A 15740-nucleotide genomic window follows, 5' to 3' on the forward strand; every position below is an offset into this window, starting at 1 on the left:
ACGAATTATTTACCTTCATTCGGAAAGAAAATGTTCAAATAAGAAAGGATGAAATCTCTAAAGAAAGAGAAGAAGAACGGCTAACCTGTAAATAGAGCTGGATTGGGAAACATACTGTGGATTATTTTTTGGGGGGGGGCTCAGAGCGACAAAATAAAGAAACAGGTTTCAAATATTTCCAGGGCTGCCAACTTTTCACCAAACCTTGGGGTTGAGATTTTAAAATAATTAGGACATGCTGCCCTTATCAGAGGACAGGTTCAGCTACAGGTTGGAGGTTTACTGAGGATTTAACTAAAGAAAGTTGTAAAATGTCTAATTTTTACGACACAGTAAAAGTTACTGAGTAACATTAAGTGATCTGTAGTTATGTGGAACATTTTTCACACAATATCCATTATTTTCTATATTCTGGTGATTTTCAGGGAACCAAAGTAAAGAAGTATGGCTCAAACTAAAATATTGCATCTTAAATATCGAATGAATGATTGAAATCGAATCCTGTGCAAACTATACTGTGTATGAATTTTTGGTAATAGGCTAAAGATTAAAAATTAAGTTATCTTTTATTTTTTTTACATTTGAGAAAACAGCTCAAGGCCTCCTAGGAGGCTGTAGATTCAATAAAAACTAGACTGCATTTCTGTGGACGTTTGATTTTGGTAGATGTCAGTTTTTAAACATATTTAATGGACCAAAAATAAGAATACATGAATAAGAAAAGTAAAAATAAAATAAGAACCTCCCTCTGGTTCCTCAATCCTGGATAACTGAGTTTTTCTGCACATCCTCTCTTTGTCTGGTTGATCTTTTCTTGGGCGGCTGATCTTTATAGAAATAAAATGTAATGCTTCTTCTTGTGGACCTCATATGGGGTTTGTAAGCTAAACCTGAAACCTTTAAGAATTTAGTTTAACGTTGGTTTAATTAGTCCTAAATCCAACAGGAGATTATTAAACTAAACTGAGCAATAATGATTTAACTTGTGAGCTAAACGTGGACTTAAACTGGGACTAAACTAGACTTGCTACTAACAAGGAGTAAAGCTCACTAAAAAAAGCACTAGGTAAAGAGAAAACAAACCTTTTGATGTGATCCTACACTTTAAGCTAAATGCTGTATATTCTATTCATATTTAGTCAAGTGATAGATTGATTAAAACTTACAAAGTGAATTAACTTAGTCCAGATGAAATCAGATAAAATTAAAACAACCAACCTCGTAATAACTGCTCGGTATTTATTTTTTTTATATGCGGCTCAGGTCCCTCAGCTCCGCCGCTCTCAGCACAGTGAACAGGTGGGCTGGTGCAAAGATACGGACTGGATTTACCTGGCCTGTCCTCGTCTCTTAGAAAACGAGGACTGGATTTTATCACCATTGTATCTTTACACATAAATAAGTGGAATGGAGTTGAGTTTTAATGTCTGTCATTTTTTACGTGAATAATTGTGGATACGGAGTGAGCGCGTGTGAAAACACTGAGATGTGTGAGTCTCACTCCTGCAGGGTGATGCTGACAGCCCTGTGGTTATTTTTCAAACCTCCACATATAGAGAGAAGGGAAGCAGGAGGATGTCGAGCTGCAGAAACAGAATTATTAGAATGAGGTTTGTTTTAAACCTTTAACAGACTTAAATTTCAGTGTAAATTTCTCTTATGTTCTAAACTGGTTTTGTGTTCAAACTGGTCTGACTTGGTGACAGTCAGTCAGTCCTTTAATCTGCATATTTCGGGTGGGGGTGGGGGGGTGGTTAGCGTGTCAGTGGCTGATATGAGGTCTACTGGTAACCGTTAAAGGAGGGAATCAGGCGATAACAGGCGACAGGAAGTGATGTTTTCCTGCTTCCTCTCTATCAGCCAGAGACGCTTGGTTCACAGGCTGCTTCTGCCTCCAGCAGTGACTGAGTATCTGCTTCACTTTTACAGTAATGTTAATGTTCAGCTGCTTTAAATGGGAAAAAGAAGAAGAATGAACGTAAAACGAAACATCTCCATCGTCCAGCACTGGAAAAACCATCGAAATATAAGTCAAATTTCTTAAATCAAATGTTTTTACCCTTAATTTTGTAGGTAAATGAGGCAGTTTGCCAATGGAATGAGTATTTTTAGTCCTAAAATAAGATATTTAGGTTTAGTTTTCATATTTTAAATGTAAATGGTCTTGATCCATTAATAAAATGTCTCTTTTACCTCCTCAGTTCAAGAAAAAATGCACTTATTTTAAGAAAAAAATGACTTATTTCGATGTAGATTTTTTCCAGTGAAAGGACAGAGGGTGACCTCTGGGTGACCTCCGGGTGACCGTCTGTGAACAGGAGCATCTCTAAATTAAAGTCCCTTCATTTTAACCACATTTCATATGAAAGAACAACAAAAAGACGTCAACCGAAAGCAAAGAGCTGCAGAAAGCAGACGAAAGGCAGACTTGGATTCAGAGTCCGTCCTCGTTACCCAGAAGGGCAGATCCACAGTGGGAGCTGGCTCACCTCGGCCCGCCGTGCTCCCAGACCCCCTGCTGAGGCCCAGGTCCATCAGCCGGGCCTGCTCACACACACCTGCGTGGGTCAGCCGGTCAGAACCGGCCTCCTTCTCTCTCAGCCAGTGTTTTCAGGGACGCAGTCCTCGCCGTCTGGCGCTGCCGGTTCATCCGCAGCATTAAGACCGCCTCCTGCTATGTGGCAGAGTTCAGGCCCCTCTCCATCCGGCTCCTTTGGGGAGCTTTGGGAGTGGATCTTTCCAATTTCCTCCAAGGCGCTGGCTAAAGAGTCAAGGTCTGCAGCTTCCTGGTGGCGAGCCTCCCACAGGCTCAGGATGACAGCAGAGGGACTCGGCTGCTTGGCGAAGAAGCCCAGGTTCCTGGAACGAGGCAGAGCAGGGCGAGGAAGAGGAGAGCGAGGAAGAGGAGGGGGTTCAGTATTTGACATTAAAGCTGCTTCCTAAAGACAAACCTTTCATTTTTTAATCTAAGGTGTTTTTACTCTGAATTCCAGCTTAAAAACCAAACCATGAAAAGGCATCAATGCTCCTTCCAAGGTGCATATATATATATATATATATATATATATATATATATATATATATATATATATATATATATATATATATATATATATATATATATATATATATATATGTCAGGGCTCGATGTTAACCATTGCCCGGGGCAAGTAGTTTTTATTGTCGTACAAATTTCATTGCATTTGCCCGCCGGGCACGTGCAATGATCGCAAAAAAAATTATTTATCACTCAACATAATTTTAAAATCACAGACATTCGCTGAAAACGACCCACAAGCGTTGCCGGCACCATCTTTGTTGTTTTGTACACATTCTCGTGTGATTTTCCGCTAGATGGCGTGATGCAGCAGCTGGATGATGAATTTATCTATACTATAATAAACGCTAGATGAAAAATGATCATTCAGGGATTAGGAAAATAATAACAATAATTGTATGCGCACAGTGTAAATATTCCTATCATATGGCAGTCCTCTGTACAGTGATGCAGGTCATACATTAAAAAATGTTCAATAAATTCTTTCTCTTAGACATTAGAGTGGTGCATTTAAATGTTATAGAGCTAAACATGTTAGATTGGTGAGTAGTAGTAGTGTAAGTTTTTAACCTGTCAAGTTTTTTTTAGATTTTTAACATTACAATTTATATTTTTCCAAGCAAACAACAGTTTAAAGCAAAGTTTAGTTTGAAAAGAATGTGCAGGAAGGATTGAAAAGCATGTTAACACGGTAATGTAGGCTGGAGTTCATTATCTGACGCATGCAGATACACACCAGGAACCTGGAAACTTAAAAAATACTGAATTACTAAAAACATTTAAAAAACAAACATGTTTCATTGATATATATACAAAAATGAATATTAGGAACTATATTTATCAATCATTATACTGGGCAAGTAAAAATAGTTTCTGGGCAAATGAAATGTGAAAGTCACTTCCCTGAAAGCAGAAACCTAACTAACAAATCTACTTTTAAAATGTAAGGAAAGCTGTCTAAAAATTAATTACTCAAGTAAAGTAAAGATAGCCAACATTTAAACTGAAGTAAAGTAATGAAGTATTTGTACTTTGTTACTTAACACATCTGCTCATTACTGCACAGCATCCCACCATAAAGCAGCATCCTCTGTCCTTCCAGCAGGAAGCGGTCAGACGCTCCGAGCTGACAAAAGGAAACATGGCTCACCTGTCCAGGTGGAGTTTCTGGGCGAGGAGCTGCCAGTCCTTGCCGCTGGCGTTGGCAGTGTCAAAGGTCACGCAGATCCTCTGGCGGATGGACAACGGGATTTTAAAGGCTTTGGGCCCCGTTTGGGACGTGACGGTGCAGTCAGTCTCCATACAGAACCCAACTGGCTCCTTTTCACCCTGGAAGCACAGAGAAGGAACAAGCATCAGATAGGAGCTGAAGGAGCTGCTAGAGATGCAGGAGGTAAAACAGGCTGAGGATCATCCAGACAGCAGATGGTTGTCAAACAACAGTTGGCTAGAAATATGATCTAGAAATATGTTCTAGAAATATGTTCTAGAAATATGTTCTAGATTTTCTCTTTGCCAGAAAAGGCTGGAATCCCTCAATCATCCGCTCTGTGATTGGCTAACTGGCCTCCAGTCTGTGGCCATTTAAAGGTTTCCTCCCCCTTGTGGGAAACAGAGGTACTGCAGGGGGCTGTGAACTTTTCTGACAAACTAATAATGTCTAAAATAAATCTGCATTATTGCTTCAACTAGAAAAAAAGTGCTTTTATTCATCACTTTAATACACGTACTGAATGTTTCCACTTAGACCTGAACTGTGGAGCAATTCTTGGTTTATTTGTTGAACATTTTCAGGCAGAAATTAAAACTTTCAGGGCTTAACAGGTTCGGTCTTCATCGTCTGCCTCAGCTCCCGGCCTGAGGTCAGTCAATCAATCAATTTCTTTTTTTGTTAACTATAATAATGGAGATTTCAGTTTCAGTACAAACCGTTCATCAGGGAACGATTTACTGAGGCCCTGCGTGCTGCAGAACGCTGCCATTGGCGTGTTCTTATGGCTGCCCACCATGAGGCGCTTCCCTATAGCGCTGCCTTTGGTTGTCAGCAACCTTAATTCACTGGCAACAGATTCATCTTCAAAGGGGCCCCTCCTCCGTCCCTTCATCAATGCTGGGGTCCCAGACGTTCAGACTCCTGGGATGCTGCAATAATCTGGGATAGATAATGATAGATACTCTAACCTGAGCTGGTTTGCTACCTCGCTTCCTTTTAAAGAGCATAAACGTCTGAGTGGTGTCTGCATCATCTAGTTCTGCTGTGTCTCTGGGATCACGGTCAGGTTGGAACAGTCAGATTTAAACCATCCAGCTGCTGATTTCAGCTGGAAATCAGCTTTTATTGTTGTGAAGGTGAACAGCCATTGCTGATGGCTGCAAAGGGCCGGTGGTCCAGGAGCAACTTGATGGGAGACATTTAAACATGTCAGGAATCCAGTTTGTGTGGGTTGTGTTTTTGTGTCTTTCTCTCCCTCCACCACCAGGTGGCGCCCTGTCCTCGTTGGTCCTCTCACACACCTGCAGCTGGTTGAGGACTATCTGAGCCATGGACCGTCACCACCTCGGCACCAGAGTGTTTGTCTTTTATCTTTGCCTTTTCGGCAGGAAGCCTTCCTGCAGGCTGGATGTTTGGCCTTCCTCCCTTGGAAGGATTGTTTGAGTCTCACACTGAGCAGGGGATAAACCTCCACAAGTTCCGTTCAAGTCCTCCTGGATTCCCAAGTGACAGTCCGCTCAATAGCTCCTCTGGGTCTAACCAAGTCTATACCTGTCCGCCCTCCAACGAGTCTCAACCTCTGGAAAAACTCACACCGACTGGATTCTGGGAGGAAGGTTTTCTCCACTAACGTGAGTCCCGTTTTCTCTGTCTCTCCAAGTTCCCACGGATCCTGAACTAACCATTGATACTTCCCTTCCCTCTTCCAGTTCCGGTTCACCAGTTCACTGTGTTTCCTGAATCCCACCTCGCTGGTTTCATCAATAAACCTGTTCAAACTTTCACCCTGGTTCTCTGAGTGGTTTACTGCATGAGGGTCAGACCCCTTAAGAAAATCATGACAAACATAAGTGGGGGGGCGAACTGAATCCCCCATCTTTAGGAGTGGCTTAGTTTCCTTCTCAGTGCAGAAACCAGAAGTCATCTGAATTCCCAGATGAACAGTTTTCCCTCCATGTAGCCACTGGTTAGAAAAACAGAAATCAGATTTCCTCCTAGTTAAACATTTAGCAGGTTTTTCTACAATCATTTCAGACAAACAGATGCTGCTGTTTTATTCTCCTCTTAAGCTTAATCTCCAGGGGAAAAAAGTAGAAACACTCCAACTAGAACAGTGAGACTGCTTTGCTGACTTGCCAGCGACTTTTAAAAGCAGTTTGTTTTTGTTGTGTGAGAAAGCTTGACTCTCTCTGCTGTAATATGTATAAAGCATGAGCTGAAAGCGACTGGAAACCAAGTGGAATCTGCTGCTGGCACCTTTGTTGCTGCTTTGCTGGAACATCCTCTCTGCTCGGCCTGCATCAGCAGGTACCTGTGGAGGCATTAATGTGGATGGAGCTGCCATGGACTTGGACCATGTCGATGTGCTCTGATGGAGACACGGACAGGCTGAGGAGACGTTTGGTGCATGATGGCCCAGCTTCAAATGGAGGGCTGCAGCCGCTGGGAGCTGTTAGCCATCAGTCACTTGAACTCATGAGTGGATTAAGAAGTTCACCTAATAAAGTGCAGAAAGAATCAAACCCTCTATTGTTAAATCTGCCAGACTCTAATCTGGTCAAATATCCCAGATTATTTTCTATAAAATAAAACTTAAAAACTGTAATAAAATTAAACATAAACCATAAAACCTGGAAAATCTGTCCCAAACAACATTTATTCGACCCTTTTGAAATCGTGCTGAGAACGGTCAGAGGACGGAAACCAAGATAACTGTTGAGTGTGAATTACGCGCACAACTGAACCGCGCTAAACTGGTACTATAATGGTGAAGATTCTCCGTCATCCAGGTTATAGTCATTCCAGAAAAAGAAAATTAAAATCAATCCACTGGACTTTGTTTCCAAGTTTGAAGACGTTTCTCTTCCATCCAGGAAGATTTTTCAATCCAAATGTCAGAAATAGCGTTTAGTTCCAGGTTTTATCCAGCAGCCCAACAAAGCCTGGTTTTAGTTTAGAAAACATGCAAATAGAAACGGATGAACGGGTCCCCCCCTTTGGAATGGGGGTCGTTTGGCTTGTTTGTTAGCCTGCAATGCCCCATACCTGTCTATGTCTCTGAAAGGGGGGGGGGGGGTCTTCTGTTCTCCTGTAAAGGGGTGGGGGGGCTGCAATGAGAGCGGGAAGGAATCAACTCTATCGCTGCATTGAAGGTTTGTAAAAGCTGGAACCTGAGTCCCCCCCCCCCCCCCCCCCCCGCTGTTTAAGGTCGTTTTGTTCTTTCTGAACATAGACGGCTTCCTTCACGCGCCTCTCTAACCACCTGTCTTCTTTGTCCAGAATGTGAACATGGTACTACTCCATGAGTAGGGCTCGGCGTGGTTCAGTTCTGGCTCGGTTCTCAGATACCAGAGCGCATCAGCAGACCGCGTCACCTCCTTACAGTCTGCTGATGCGTCGTTTGTCGTATCCACTTCACAAAAGCCGACTCTGTCAAGTAAATTCACCAAAGGCTGCCTTCTTCGCCTGACTCTCTACAAACGTCCTGAATGTTACGGGCGCCGCCATGTTGGTTTGCTTGTCTCCCTCTAGAGAGCAGCAGTACTGTGGATCGCCACTAGGAGGCGAGGAACCGTGCTAGCGTGGTGTGGAAATGGGGCTCTAGTCAAAGGTTGTGTGGCAGACTTTCCCCTCACTATTCCTCCTCTAATGTGTTTATAAGGACTATGTCGCTGTAAAAATGGCTCCTTTTTATCAACGCAAACATTCTTAGGCGCGAGTTTGGATCCGACTTTCAAACGATCTAAACAACGACCTACTAATCTGTTTCAGGTTTGATGAATCTCCACCTGTTTTTGATTTAAAACTCATTGCAAACACAGAATTTGATTTGCAGCTGGTTTTAGATCAGCTTTCTGGATTCTTTCAAGTTTGATTAAAACTATTTCCCACCGAAAAATAGCTTGTTTCTCAAACATGGGTCGACCCGCTAACAATCAGCAATAAAAGCTGGTCTAACCCCTCGCTGGCAGCTGCGTGTCTGGTGATATCATCACGCTGGGTTAGCGTTGATGATGTCACCAGTGCAACAGAAATCAGGAAAGTAAACAATGGAGAACAGCATGTCAGGAAGCCAGGGCGTAGTCCGTGTGCTTTATTGTTTCTCTCTATTATCTGAATCCGTCTCACCTGCTGCTCCATGTTTATCCGATGGAAACAGAGTTGGTTCTGCTTGTTAGATCAGAAGCGAACGGCGCGGCGTGTCGACCTCCGCACGTTGCGTTCAATGGTGTCACGTAATTTAGTGGGTCACTGGTGTTCCCGCAGCATGCATGCTTTTAAAGCGGGTCGCTTGCCGAGTCGTCTGACCCGGGTGGACACGCGACAGTGAGCTGTTCCCACTGCCACTAAAAGGTGGTTCCGGTTTAAACCGGTTTTTAGGGCAGAGGGAAAGATGTGTTAAACTTTTGAAGCTCAGGCCTTTGGTGTGAAAAATGTTAAAATCACAGTTTTTTTTATCTTAGAGTTACATTTTTATCTTCTACTGTTCAGCATGAGAAAAGATAAATAAATAAAAAACAATCGGTGGTAATTTATTCACCAAAAAACTAAAACATTAGTGTTCATACTGCAAAAACTTTAAATCTAAATAACTAATTCGTTCTTGAATTGAGGAGGTAAGTGAGACACTTTGCCAATGGAAGAAGACAATTTATATTTAAAATAAGAAAAAAACCTGCATTGTTTTATTTGCAGTGCATATTATCTAATTATCTTATTCTAAAAGTAAAAACACTAATTCCATTGGCAGCTCATCTTATTCACCAAATTGAGGCTAAATAAACTTAATTTAAGACATTTTTACTTTTTGTTTTTTGCAGTTTAAATCTTAATTCTCTTTTCGAATTTCAAATAAAACTTTTTTCACTTTGAAACAGGTATTTGCTCTGCCGCCCCCCGGTGGCTGTGGGAGGTATTGCAGTGTGGACAGTTCTAGTGTTGACGATGTTGCTGCTCTGTTGCTCATTAACACATCAGGGAACTAAAAGCCATTTTTCCAGAATGTTTTCAACTGTCTCCCGTTTGATTAAAGTTTCTTTTCATTCTGCAAACTCATGGTGTCCTCTGCTTCCAGTTGGGTTTCACTGGACCTGACTGGATCATTAGCGCCACCAGCTGCTGATCTGCTTTCACCTAACTCCTAATATCAGCATAAGGATGGTGGAGCGAAGCACTGGATGCTGTGTGCTTCTCTCTCAGGGCCTGGGTGAAGGTTTGGTGGCAGGTTGAGGTCGATCTGAACAGGACGGATCAGACCTGCTGATCCACAGAAATCAGCACCTGAATTTAGGCGCCCTGATCGGCCATTTCTATACACAGCGCCTGTAAACTCCAATCATCATAGGAATGAAACAGTAAATAACATTTCTCCTGTGTTTTATTATTGCTGCTGGCCCTGAGGGAGGACCAACCTGCCTGTGACGGCCCAAACAACCAGCGCCAAGGTGCTCTTCAGTGAGGAGCTGTAGCTCCTCGCCGCTCCACTGGAGCTGCTCCGCCGCTGACGGAGGTTTGTGAAGGAACAGAAGGCTATTTGCAGTAACACACGTCTCCCCGGGAAAATAAAGGTTACAAAACACACCTTGTGTGTACAGGGCAGAGAAGCGGAGGCTCTGCGGCCGCGTTCAACATCAATCTGCAGAGAGAGGAAGACAGGAGTGTCCTCACAGCTCTATTAATACTCAGAGCATGCTCAGGAGAGCTGCCCTCTCTGCCACCAGACTCTCTCCTGGAAGGTCACACAAAGGTCGAGCAGCAAAGGCAACACCCCCCCGCAGCTGCGTTACCTCACCTCGGCCACAGGAGCGTAGACCTGCAGAATCTGCTCGTGGCCTTTGACCTGTCGCACGCTGATTTTGCAGGAGAGCTGGGTGGTGGCAGGGCTGTATCTCTCCAGCCAAAAGGCACAGTGCAGGGGCTGCTGGTTGCTGCACCACACTTGAGGGAAGGAGAATTCCTGAGTAGGCAGAGGAGGAAACAGACAAAGGGACGTCAGAAACACGCAGCAATGCAGGAATATGCTCTGAATGAGATTATCCACCAGGTTAGCATCCAGATAACGTTCCGCCTTCGGAAACACCAACCTGCCAGAGTTTGACCTCCTTTAGTAAAGAAGAACTAAAGAGATAAAGAGGGATTTAAACACAACCTGAATGAGCCGCTGTGACATCAGACACAGCTTTTAGGCACCAAGCAGTTCTTGGCAAATTCATGGATTTACATATAAACTTATTAAAAAAACATTCAGTGAAGAGCAGAAACCTGGCAGACATGATGGACATGTTGGACATGTCCAACATGTCCCTGAGTAGAATCTGAACGGTTCTTTCACACTGAATGAGCTGGAGGCGACCAGATCAGCTGATTTTCATCTCATCCCTACATAGAGGTACGTTCAGGAGCAACGATGCTGAAAGCAGTTTAAACATCTGAGCTTCCTGTCAATCCGTGCTCCTTCAACCAATCAGGGGCTGGATGTCGTGACTAAAATGTTGCAGCAGAAACCAAACTTCTGTCAGTCAGAAGAAATGCTGCAGCCACAGGATGAAGGAAGTGTTGCTCTTTAGAATCTGTTTTCATTCCTCCTGTAGAAGGACTATTCAATCCTTCATCCTCCTCCTTTAGCTCCACAGCTGCACTGGTTCTGCCACCTCCTCTGCCTCAGTTCTCCTTCTGATCTCCTGCTCCTCCTGTCTGAGCTCCGAAGCGTCTCCTCTCCGTCCCGTTGGCCCTGTGATGGGGGGGGGCGGAGCGTCTCTGGAGGATCTGATGAACCCAGAGATGCTTTGGCTTTTTATCACAGATGAAGCTGCTAAAATGGACGCATGCTGGAGAAGCTCTGCTGGCTGGACTCTCATCAAGTTTTTAGGACAACTTCAGTTTGTTCTGATGTTTTTGCTTCTGGTGTTGAAGGCTGTGAAACTGGAAGGATTTTACTGATATTTTTCCTGTTTATGATGTGTAACCACGGCAACCATGGCATGTTGATTATTTACTCTTTAACATCTCTAAAGCTGAAATAATACTTCAGCTACTTCTGCAAGTAGCTGCCGGGTTGAAAAGGAGGCGCTGGGGATGCAGAGCAGGGGGAGGAGAAGAGAGGAAGAGGAAATGTAAGCCATGTCTTCCATCATGCATCATGGCTATTCTGAGATCTTTAGGAAAGTTAGAAAAACTCCAGCGAGGACCCAGCCAGGATATCAGCAATGCAGCAACAGAACTAAAGAAGCAATCTTCATCAAATGAAGAAGATTATGGACGACAGTGAGCATCATCTTCATCAGTCAGAAGCTTCTCCAGGTGGAGAGAAAGACCCAGGAGTTACTGAAAGGATTCATTTCCCTTTAGGATTAATAAAGTATTCCTGAATTGAATTGAATCTGCAGCATTGCGACTCTCATCCACGTCCACCATGTTTAGGAGAAGCTCCTCCCACCTGATGATGCGGTGAAGTGAGCAAAGCGTCGTCCCTGTTGGTCACATGATTTATTGGTGAAATCTCCAGTCAGCAAAAATATTTATGCTTAGTGATGAATTTGATTTCATTCTCTTTACCTTTATTTAAAAAATGCAGAAAACTTTATGACTGAATAAAGATCCTGTTGAGATGAAGCAGCTTTTATGCAGTGAACTGGATCAAACTGGTGAAGTAAAGTGGGAGCAATGGTTTGCAGAAATCTGTTTCCAAACTGCAGCTAAACAATAAAGTTATTTTGGGTCAAATGTGGAAGTTTGCAGCTTCACTTCTTAAAGTAGGGAGCAGCAGATCCACCTTCGCCATTGGTCAGCTGTTCCTGCAGGAGCAGCCATTAAAGAGTGGGAAGATGGTCCCCCCCCCCTTAATATGGTGGTGCAGTTTTGCAGCTGGAAGGAGCAAATGAATTTCTAACTGTTTTAACAAAAGAAAAATGAACCATAAAGATGAATAAATGAGTTGGGGAGTCTCTGTTTCCTACTTTTCGCGTTGAAAGCGAGCCGCTCCTCATTACGGCTGGAAATTTAAGGCTTGGTTTTTATCTGCAGCTCACAGCAGCTAATAATGCAGCCTGAGATCAGAGACACCAGAGGAAGGAAGGTTGTAGAGGTGGAAACCTGGAAGCTAAATTGATCTATGTCAGCTATTATTCTGCACCTGCTCCACCTAAACTAGCTCTGCCTGCCGTCTCTGGGCTTCAGAAATAAAGAGGCAGAGGAGGCGGGGGGGGGGAAACCCTTTTGCTCTGTATTCAGATCTTAAAGCAACGGTAACATCTGAGCTGCTCTGCAAATGGAAACAGAAAGCACAACAAAGCATTTACTGACTGCACTTCTCCTACAGTTTGCATCTTAATGCTCCTGCAGGCAAAACAAACACGGTGCTATTAATCCCCGCTCACGTCTTCAAGTTCACAGCCTGAGCAGGAGAACAAAACAAGCAGAAGAAACACACAAAACTTACATTTTCTAAGGAACTACATCATTACTTTGGGGTTTTATATTTCCAAGAAGATCTTGGCTAAAAGATTTCCTTTAGTCTTTATTCAACTAAAGAAAATCAGTTTGTCAAACTTTGAGTAAAGCGTAATTTAAAATGAGCTTTGGAGCGTTTTATACGCCATGGGATACTCTTCAGTATCAGCAGTTTTTAAACTGTCTTTAAAACTTAATTCAGTTCAGAATTCATTGAACTCGAAGGGAAATAAAACACTGTTGATGTTGAAGGAAGAATCTCCTGTAGAGGTCTGTGTTGCATCAGATCTTTAGAAGCTGCTGACTGAAGACGTTCTGTTGGTGTTTAACAGTCTGATGAAGAGGATGCTCACTGTTGCCCATCATCTTCCTCACTTTATGAAGAACTTTTCTTAGTGAAATCATCTCCAGAGGTTCTAGAGGAGTTCCTAGAACTGAGCCGCTGTCGGTAGCAGAGAATTCAGGAAAAAGGACTGATTTAGATGAACATTTTCTGCAGTGTATTTCCTTACTGCCATTAAGGGTAAATACACTTGATCAGATGGAGTCATTAGAGGTCAGGTGAAGCTCCACCTTGCAGCGGCTGCAGTGATTGGTTACCTGACATGTGGTAAAGGGTTTGATGCTCCACAGGAACTGAGGAACGTCCTGGATGGACACCTGGAGGCTGAAGGTGTTCGCTCTGAAAGGCAACATCTTTGGCTCCTCCAGGAGCTGACCGCCTCTGGTCTTCTCTGCAGCCACCACTCCCTGAGGACGAGAACACAGACGGCAGAACGTGACAAAGGAGACAAGGAGCAATTCAAAGAAATAAATGTCCTTCCAGAGAGAAAACTGTCAGAAATGAAGAGAAGGAAAGAAAGCTGAGAAAGGAAGGAAAAGTAGATCAGAGAGGAAGAATCCTCCTTCCCTCAGAAAGTGCTCTACCTCTGCAGATCAGACACCTGTTGCTAATCCTTCCCTCTGTCACATCCACTAATTGACTTATGGCAAATATTAACACAGAAGCAAGCTGCCACAAAGTGACATCCAGTCTCCACTGAACAAATCCTACAAGTTTCTCTCCCTCATTAGCATCCCATTTACGGCTGTGACATGACAGACTGGAGCTGGCTGGGAATGCGGGGGGGCGGGTGTGTTGGGTGGGGGCTGTGGGAGAGGAGTGGAAGCGCGGCAGCGGGCGCCGTTCCCCCAAAGTGAATTGGAGATGATGAAAGAGCTCTTTGATTGTGGCTGGAAGGGATTCATCCGTCATGGCGGCTCGGTGTCCCCGTCAACGGTTCAGCATCTGGCTGCAGCTGGAGTCGCTAAGCGACCACAGAGAGCACAGCTGCGGCTTCCTGCGTGTTTTTCACGTCTGATCCCGACGAGGCAGACCTTCTTTGATTCTTCTGCTGTATAACAGTCCAGGCCTTTAAAGGGTTTTCTGTGGAAATGGCTGCCGTTTGGCGGTGGTGGGCGGAGCCTCTGGTACCAGGGCCTTCAGTGGGCACCCCCAACTTAATCTACTTCTATCCCTGGACGTCCAAATGGACAAAAGGTTTGTTGCATATTTGCAACGACGGGTGTTAATGTCACCACTTTCACATTTTCAAGGAAAACTTCTGAAAGTTCTTTAAATCTGAAATGATTCCATCCTGTTCAATAAATGATCAGTGTTTTTAATTCAGAGTAATGTTCATGTGAATGTGCTTTACTGGAGGCATCCATGTTTGTCAAAGAACACTACTGCCACCTACTGGTTAGTGACGTCACGGTGCGGTATCGGCTGTTGATCAAGTCCCAGTGCTGTATCTGGTGTTTGTCACAACGCGCTATTATCCAAGTCATCTTGAAAACATTCTTCTTCCAAATGTTGGCTACATATTACGGGTTTTTTCTCTGGCCAGAAGTTCGATGGCAAATCCTCCCTCTTCAAGTTGGCGATCCAACGACCAACCCGTCCGTGGAGGATCAGGAATCAGAAAGGTGGAATAACTCTTTGTTTCACTTTTACCCGATGTATTCCAGCATCCAGCTGCCATGCACGTGGGCATTGTCAGTTTCACTATAGCTCTGGTGAATTTCAATGGTGAATGGCCGCTACCACTCAGTGGTCACAATAAAAATGATTGTTTTATTTTTTTCCGATTAACGCTAAATTTATTAAATCACCACAAAGTTTTAGGTATAAATAATGATCCATTGATTATTCCTGCTGACCGGACTTTTCCTCTAATAACAATTTAGTAACAATCGCAGATATAATGAGAGGAAGATCAGTGTGAGGATGAATACAGAGATCAATTAGCAAGAAGTCAAATGAAGACATCAGCAATCCTCTCCTCTATAACCACAGCTCCGCCATGTTTACATCATCAGGAGCCGTTCAGCTTCAATATGCATCTAATTACCAGATAAAATAGAGCATAAAGAATGAAAATAAAATATATCTCATTCACCAGAGATGCTGATTATTTATAAACTAAATCCATCCTTCTGTCTTTGTGCAGGAAGTCTTAGTTTCTCCATTTAGTTTCAGCCATTGAGGCCAGAAACACGTTGAACTAAAGTGAATCTAAAATGCAGATTATTTCTAGCTTAACTTGGCTGTAAACATTTTTTAGCAGAATTTCTAAATGACAGATCTGGGGTCAGCCTTTCAAAGTAAAAGTCAGGAAGCCTCTGCTTCTTTCTCATAGCAGAGCTGCGAGCTGATCTCCCCCAAGGTCGCGTTCCTTGCCTTGTACGTCGTTAATGGTTACGATGGGAGAACCCGATCGTTAGCTAGATTTTAGCATCAACTGACATCAGAGGATTCAGCTTCAAGCTCTCAGAGTGACTCAGGTGGTTCAGAAATGAAACCAGCCCCCCCGTCCCCAAAGCGCTGATAAATAAAATAATTAAACCAGATGTGCTCTGATCCTGTCATGGTTTCAGTTCAGTTTAAGTTTTATCTTTGAGTTTTCATTGGTTTTATTTCCATTTTGTGTTCTAGTTATTTCTGATTGTATTTGAGTTCTTAGATATTTCTTGTTTGCC

General features: G+C 43.3%; 1 protein-coding gene across 3 annotated transcripts in view; it reads right to left on the reverse strand.

Annotated features, from left to right (window-relative positions):
- Nucleotides 1–1734: 1734 nt before the first annotated feature.
- Nucleotides 1735–15740, reverse strand: part of LOC119791278 (netrin receptor UNC5D-like) — a 290205-nt gene continuing 276199 nt past the window's right edge. For 2 of the 3 annotated variants that reach the window (XM_038297308.1, XM_038297301.1), the window contains 4 exons: nt 13320–13469; nt 10063–10227; nt 4209–4387; nt 1735–2859 (listed from right to left, as the gene is read on the reverse strand). In XM_038297308.1, the coding sequence (XP_038153236.1) occupies nt 2598–2859; nt 4209–4387; nt 10063–10227; nt 13320–13469 (756 nt within the window). In that variant the 3' untranslated portion in view covers nt 1735–2597. The remainder of the gene's footprint in view (nt 2860–4208; nt 4388–10062; nt 10228–13319; nt 13470–15740) is intronic. The other variant, XM_038297317.1, reaches the window with a different exon arrangement.

This window comes from Cyprinodon tularosa, unplaced genomic scaffold (assembly GCF_016077235.1).
Source record: "Cyprinodon tularosa strain WSP-4 unplaced genomic scaffold, ASM1607723v1 ctg1100, whole genome shotgun sequence".
Classification (NCBI taxonomy): domain Eukaryota; kingdom Metazoa; phylum Chordata; class Actinopteri; order Cyprinodontiformes; family Cyprinodontidae; genus Cyprinodon; species Cyprinodon tularosa.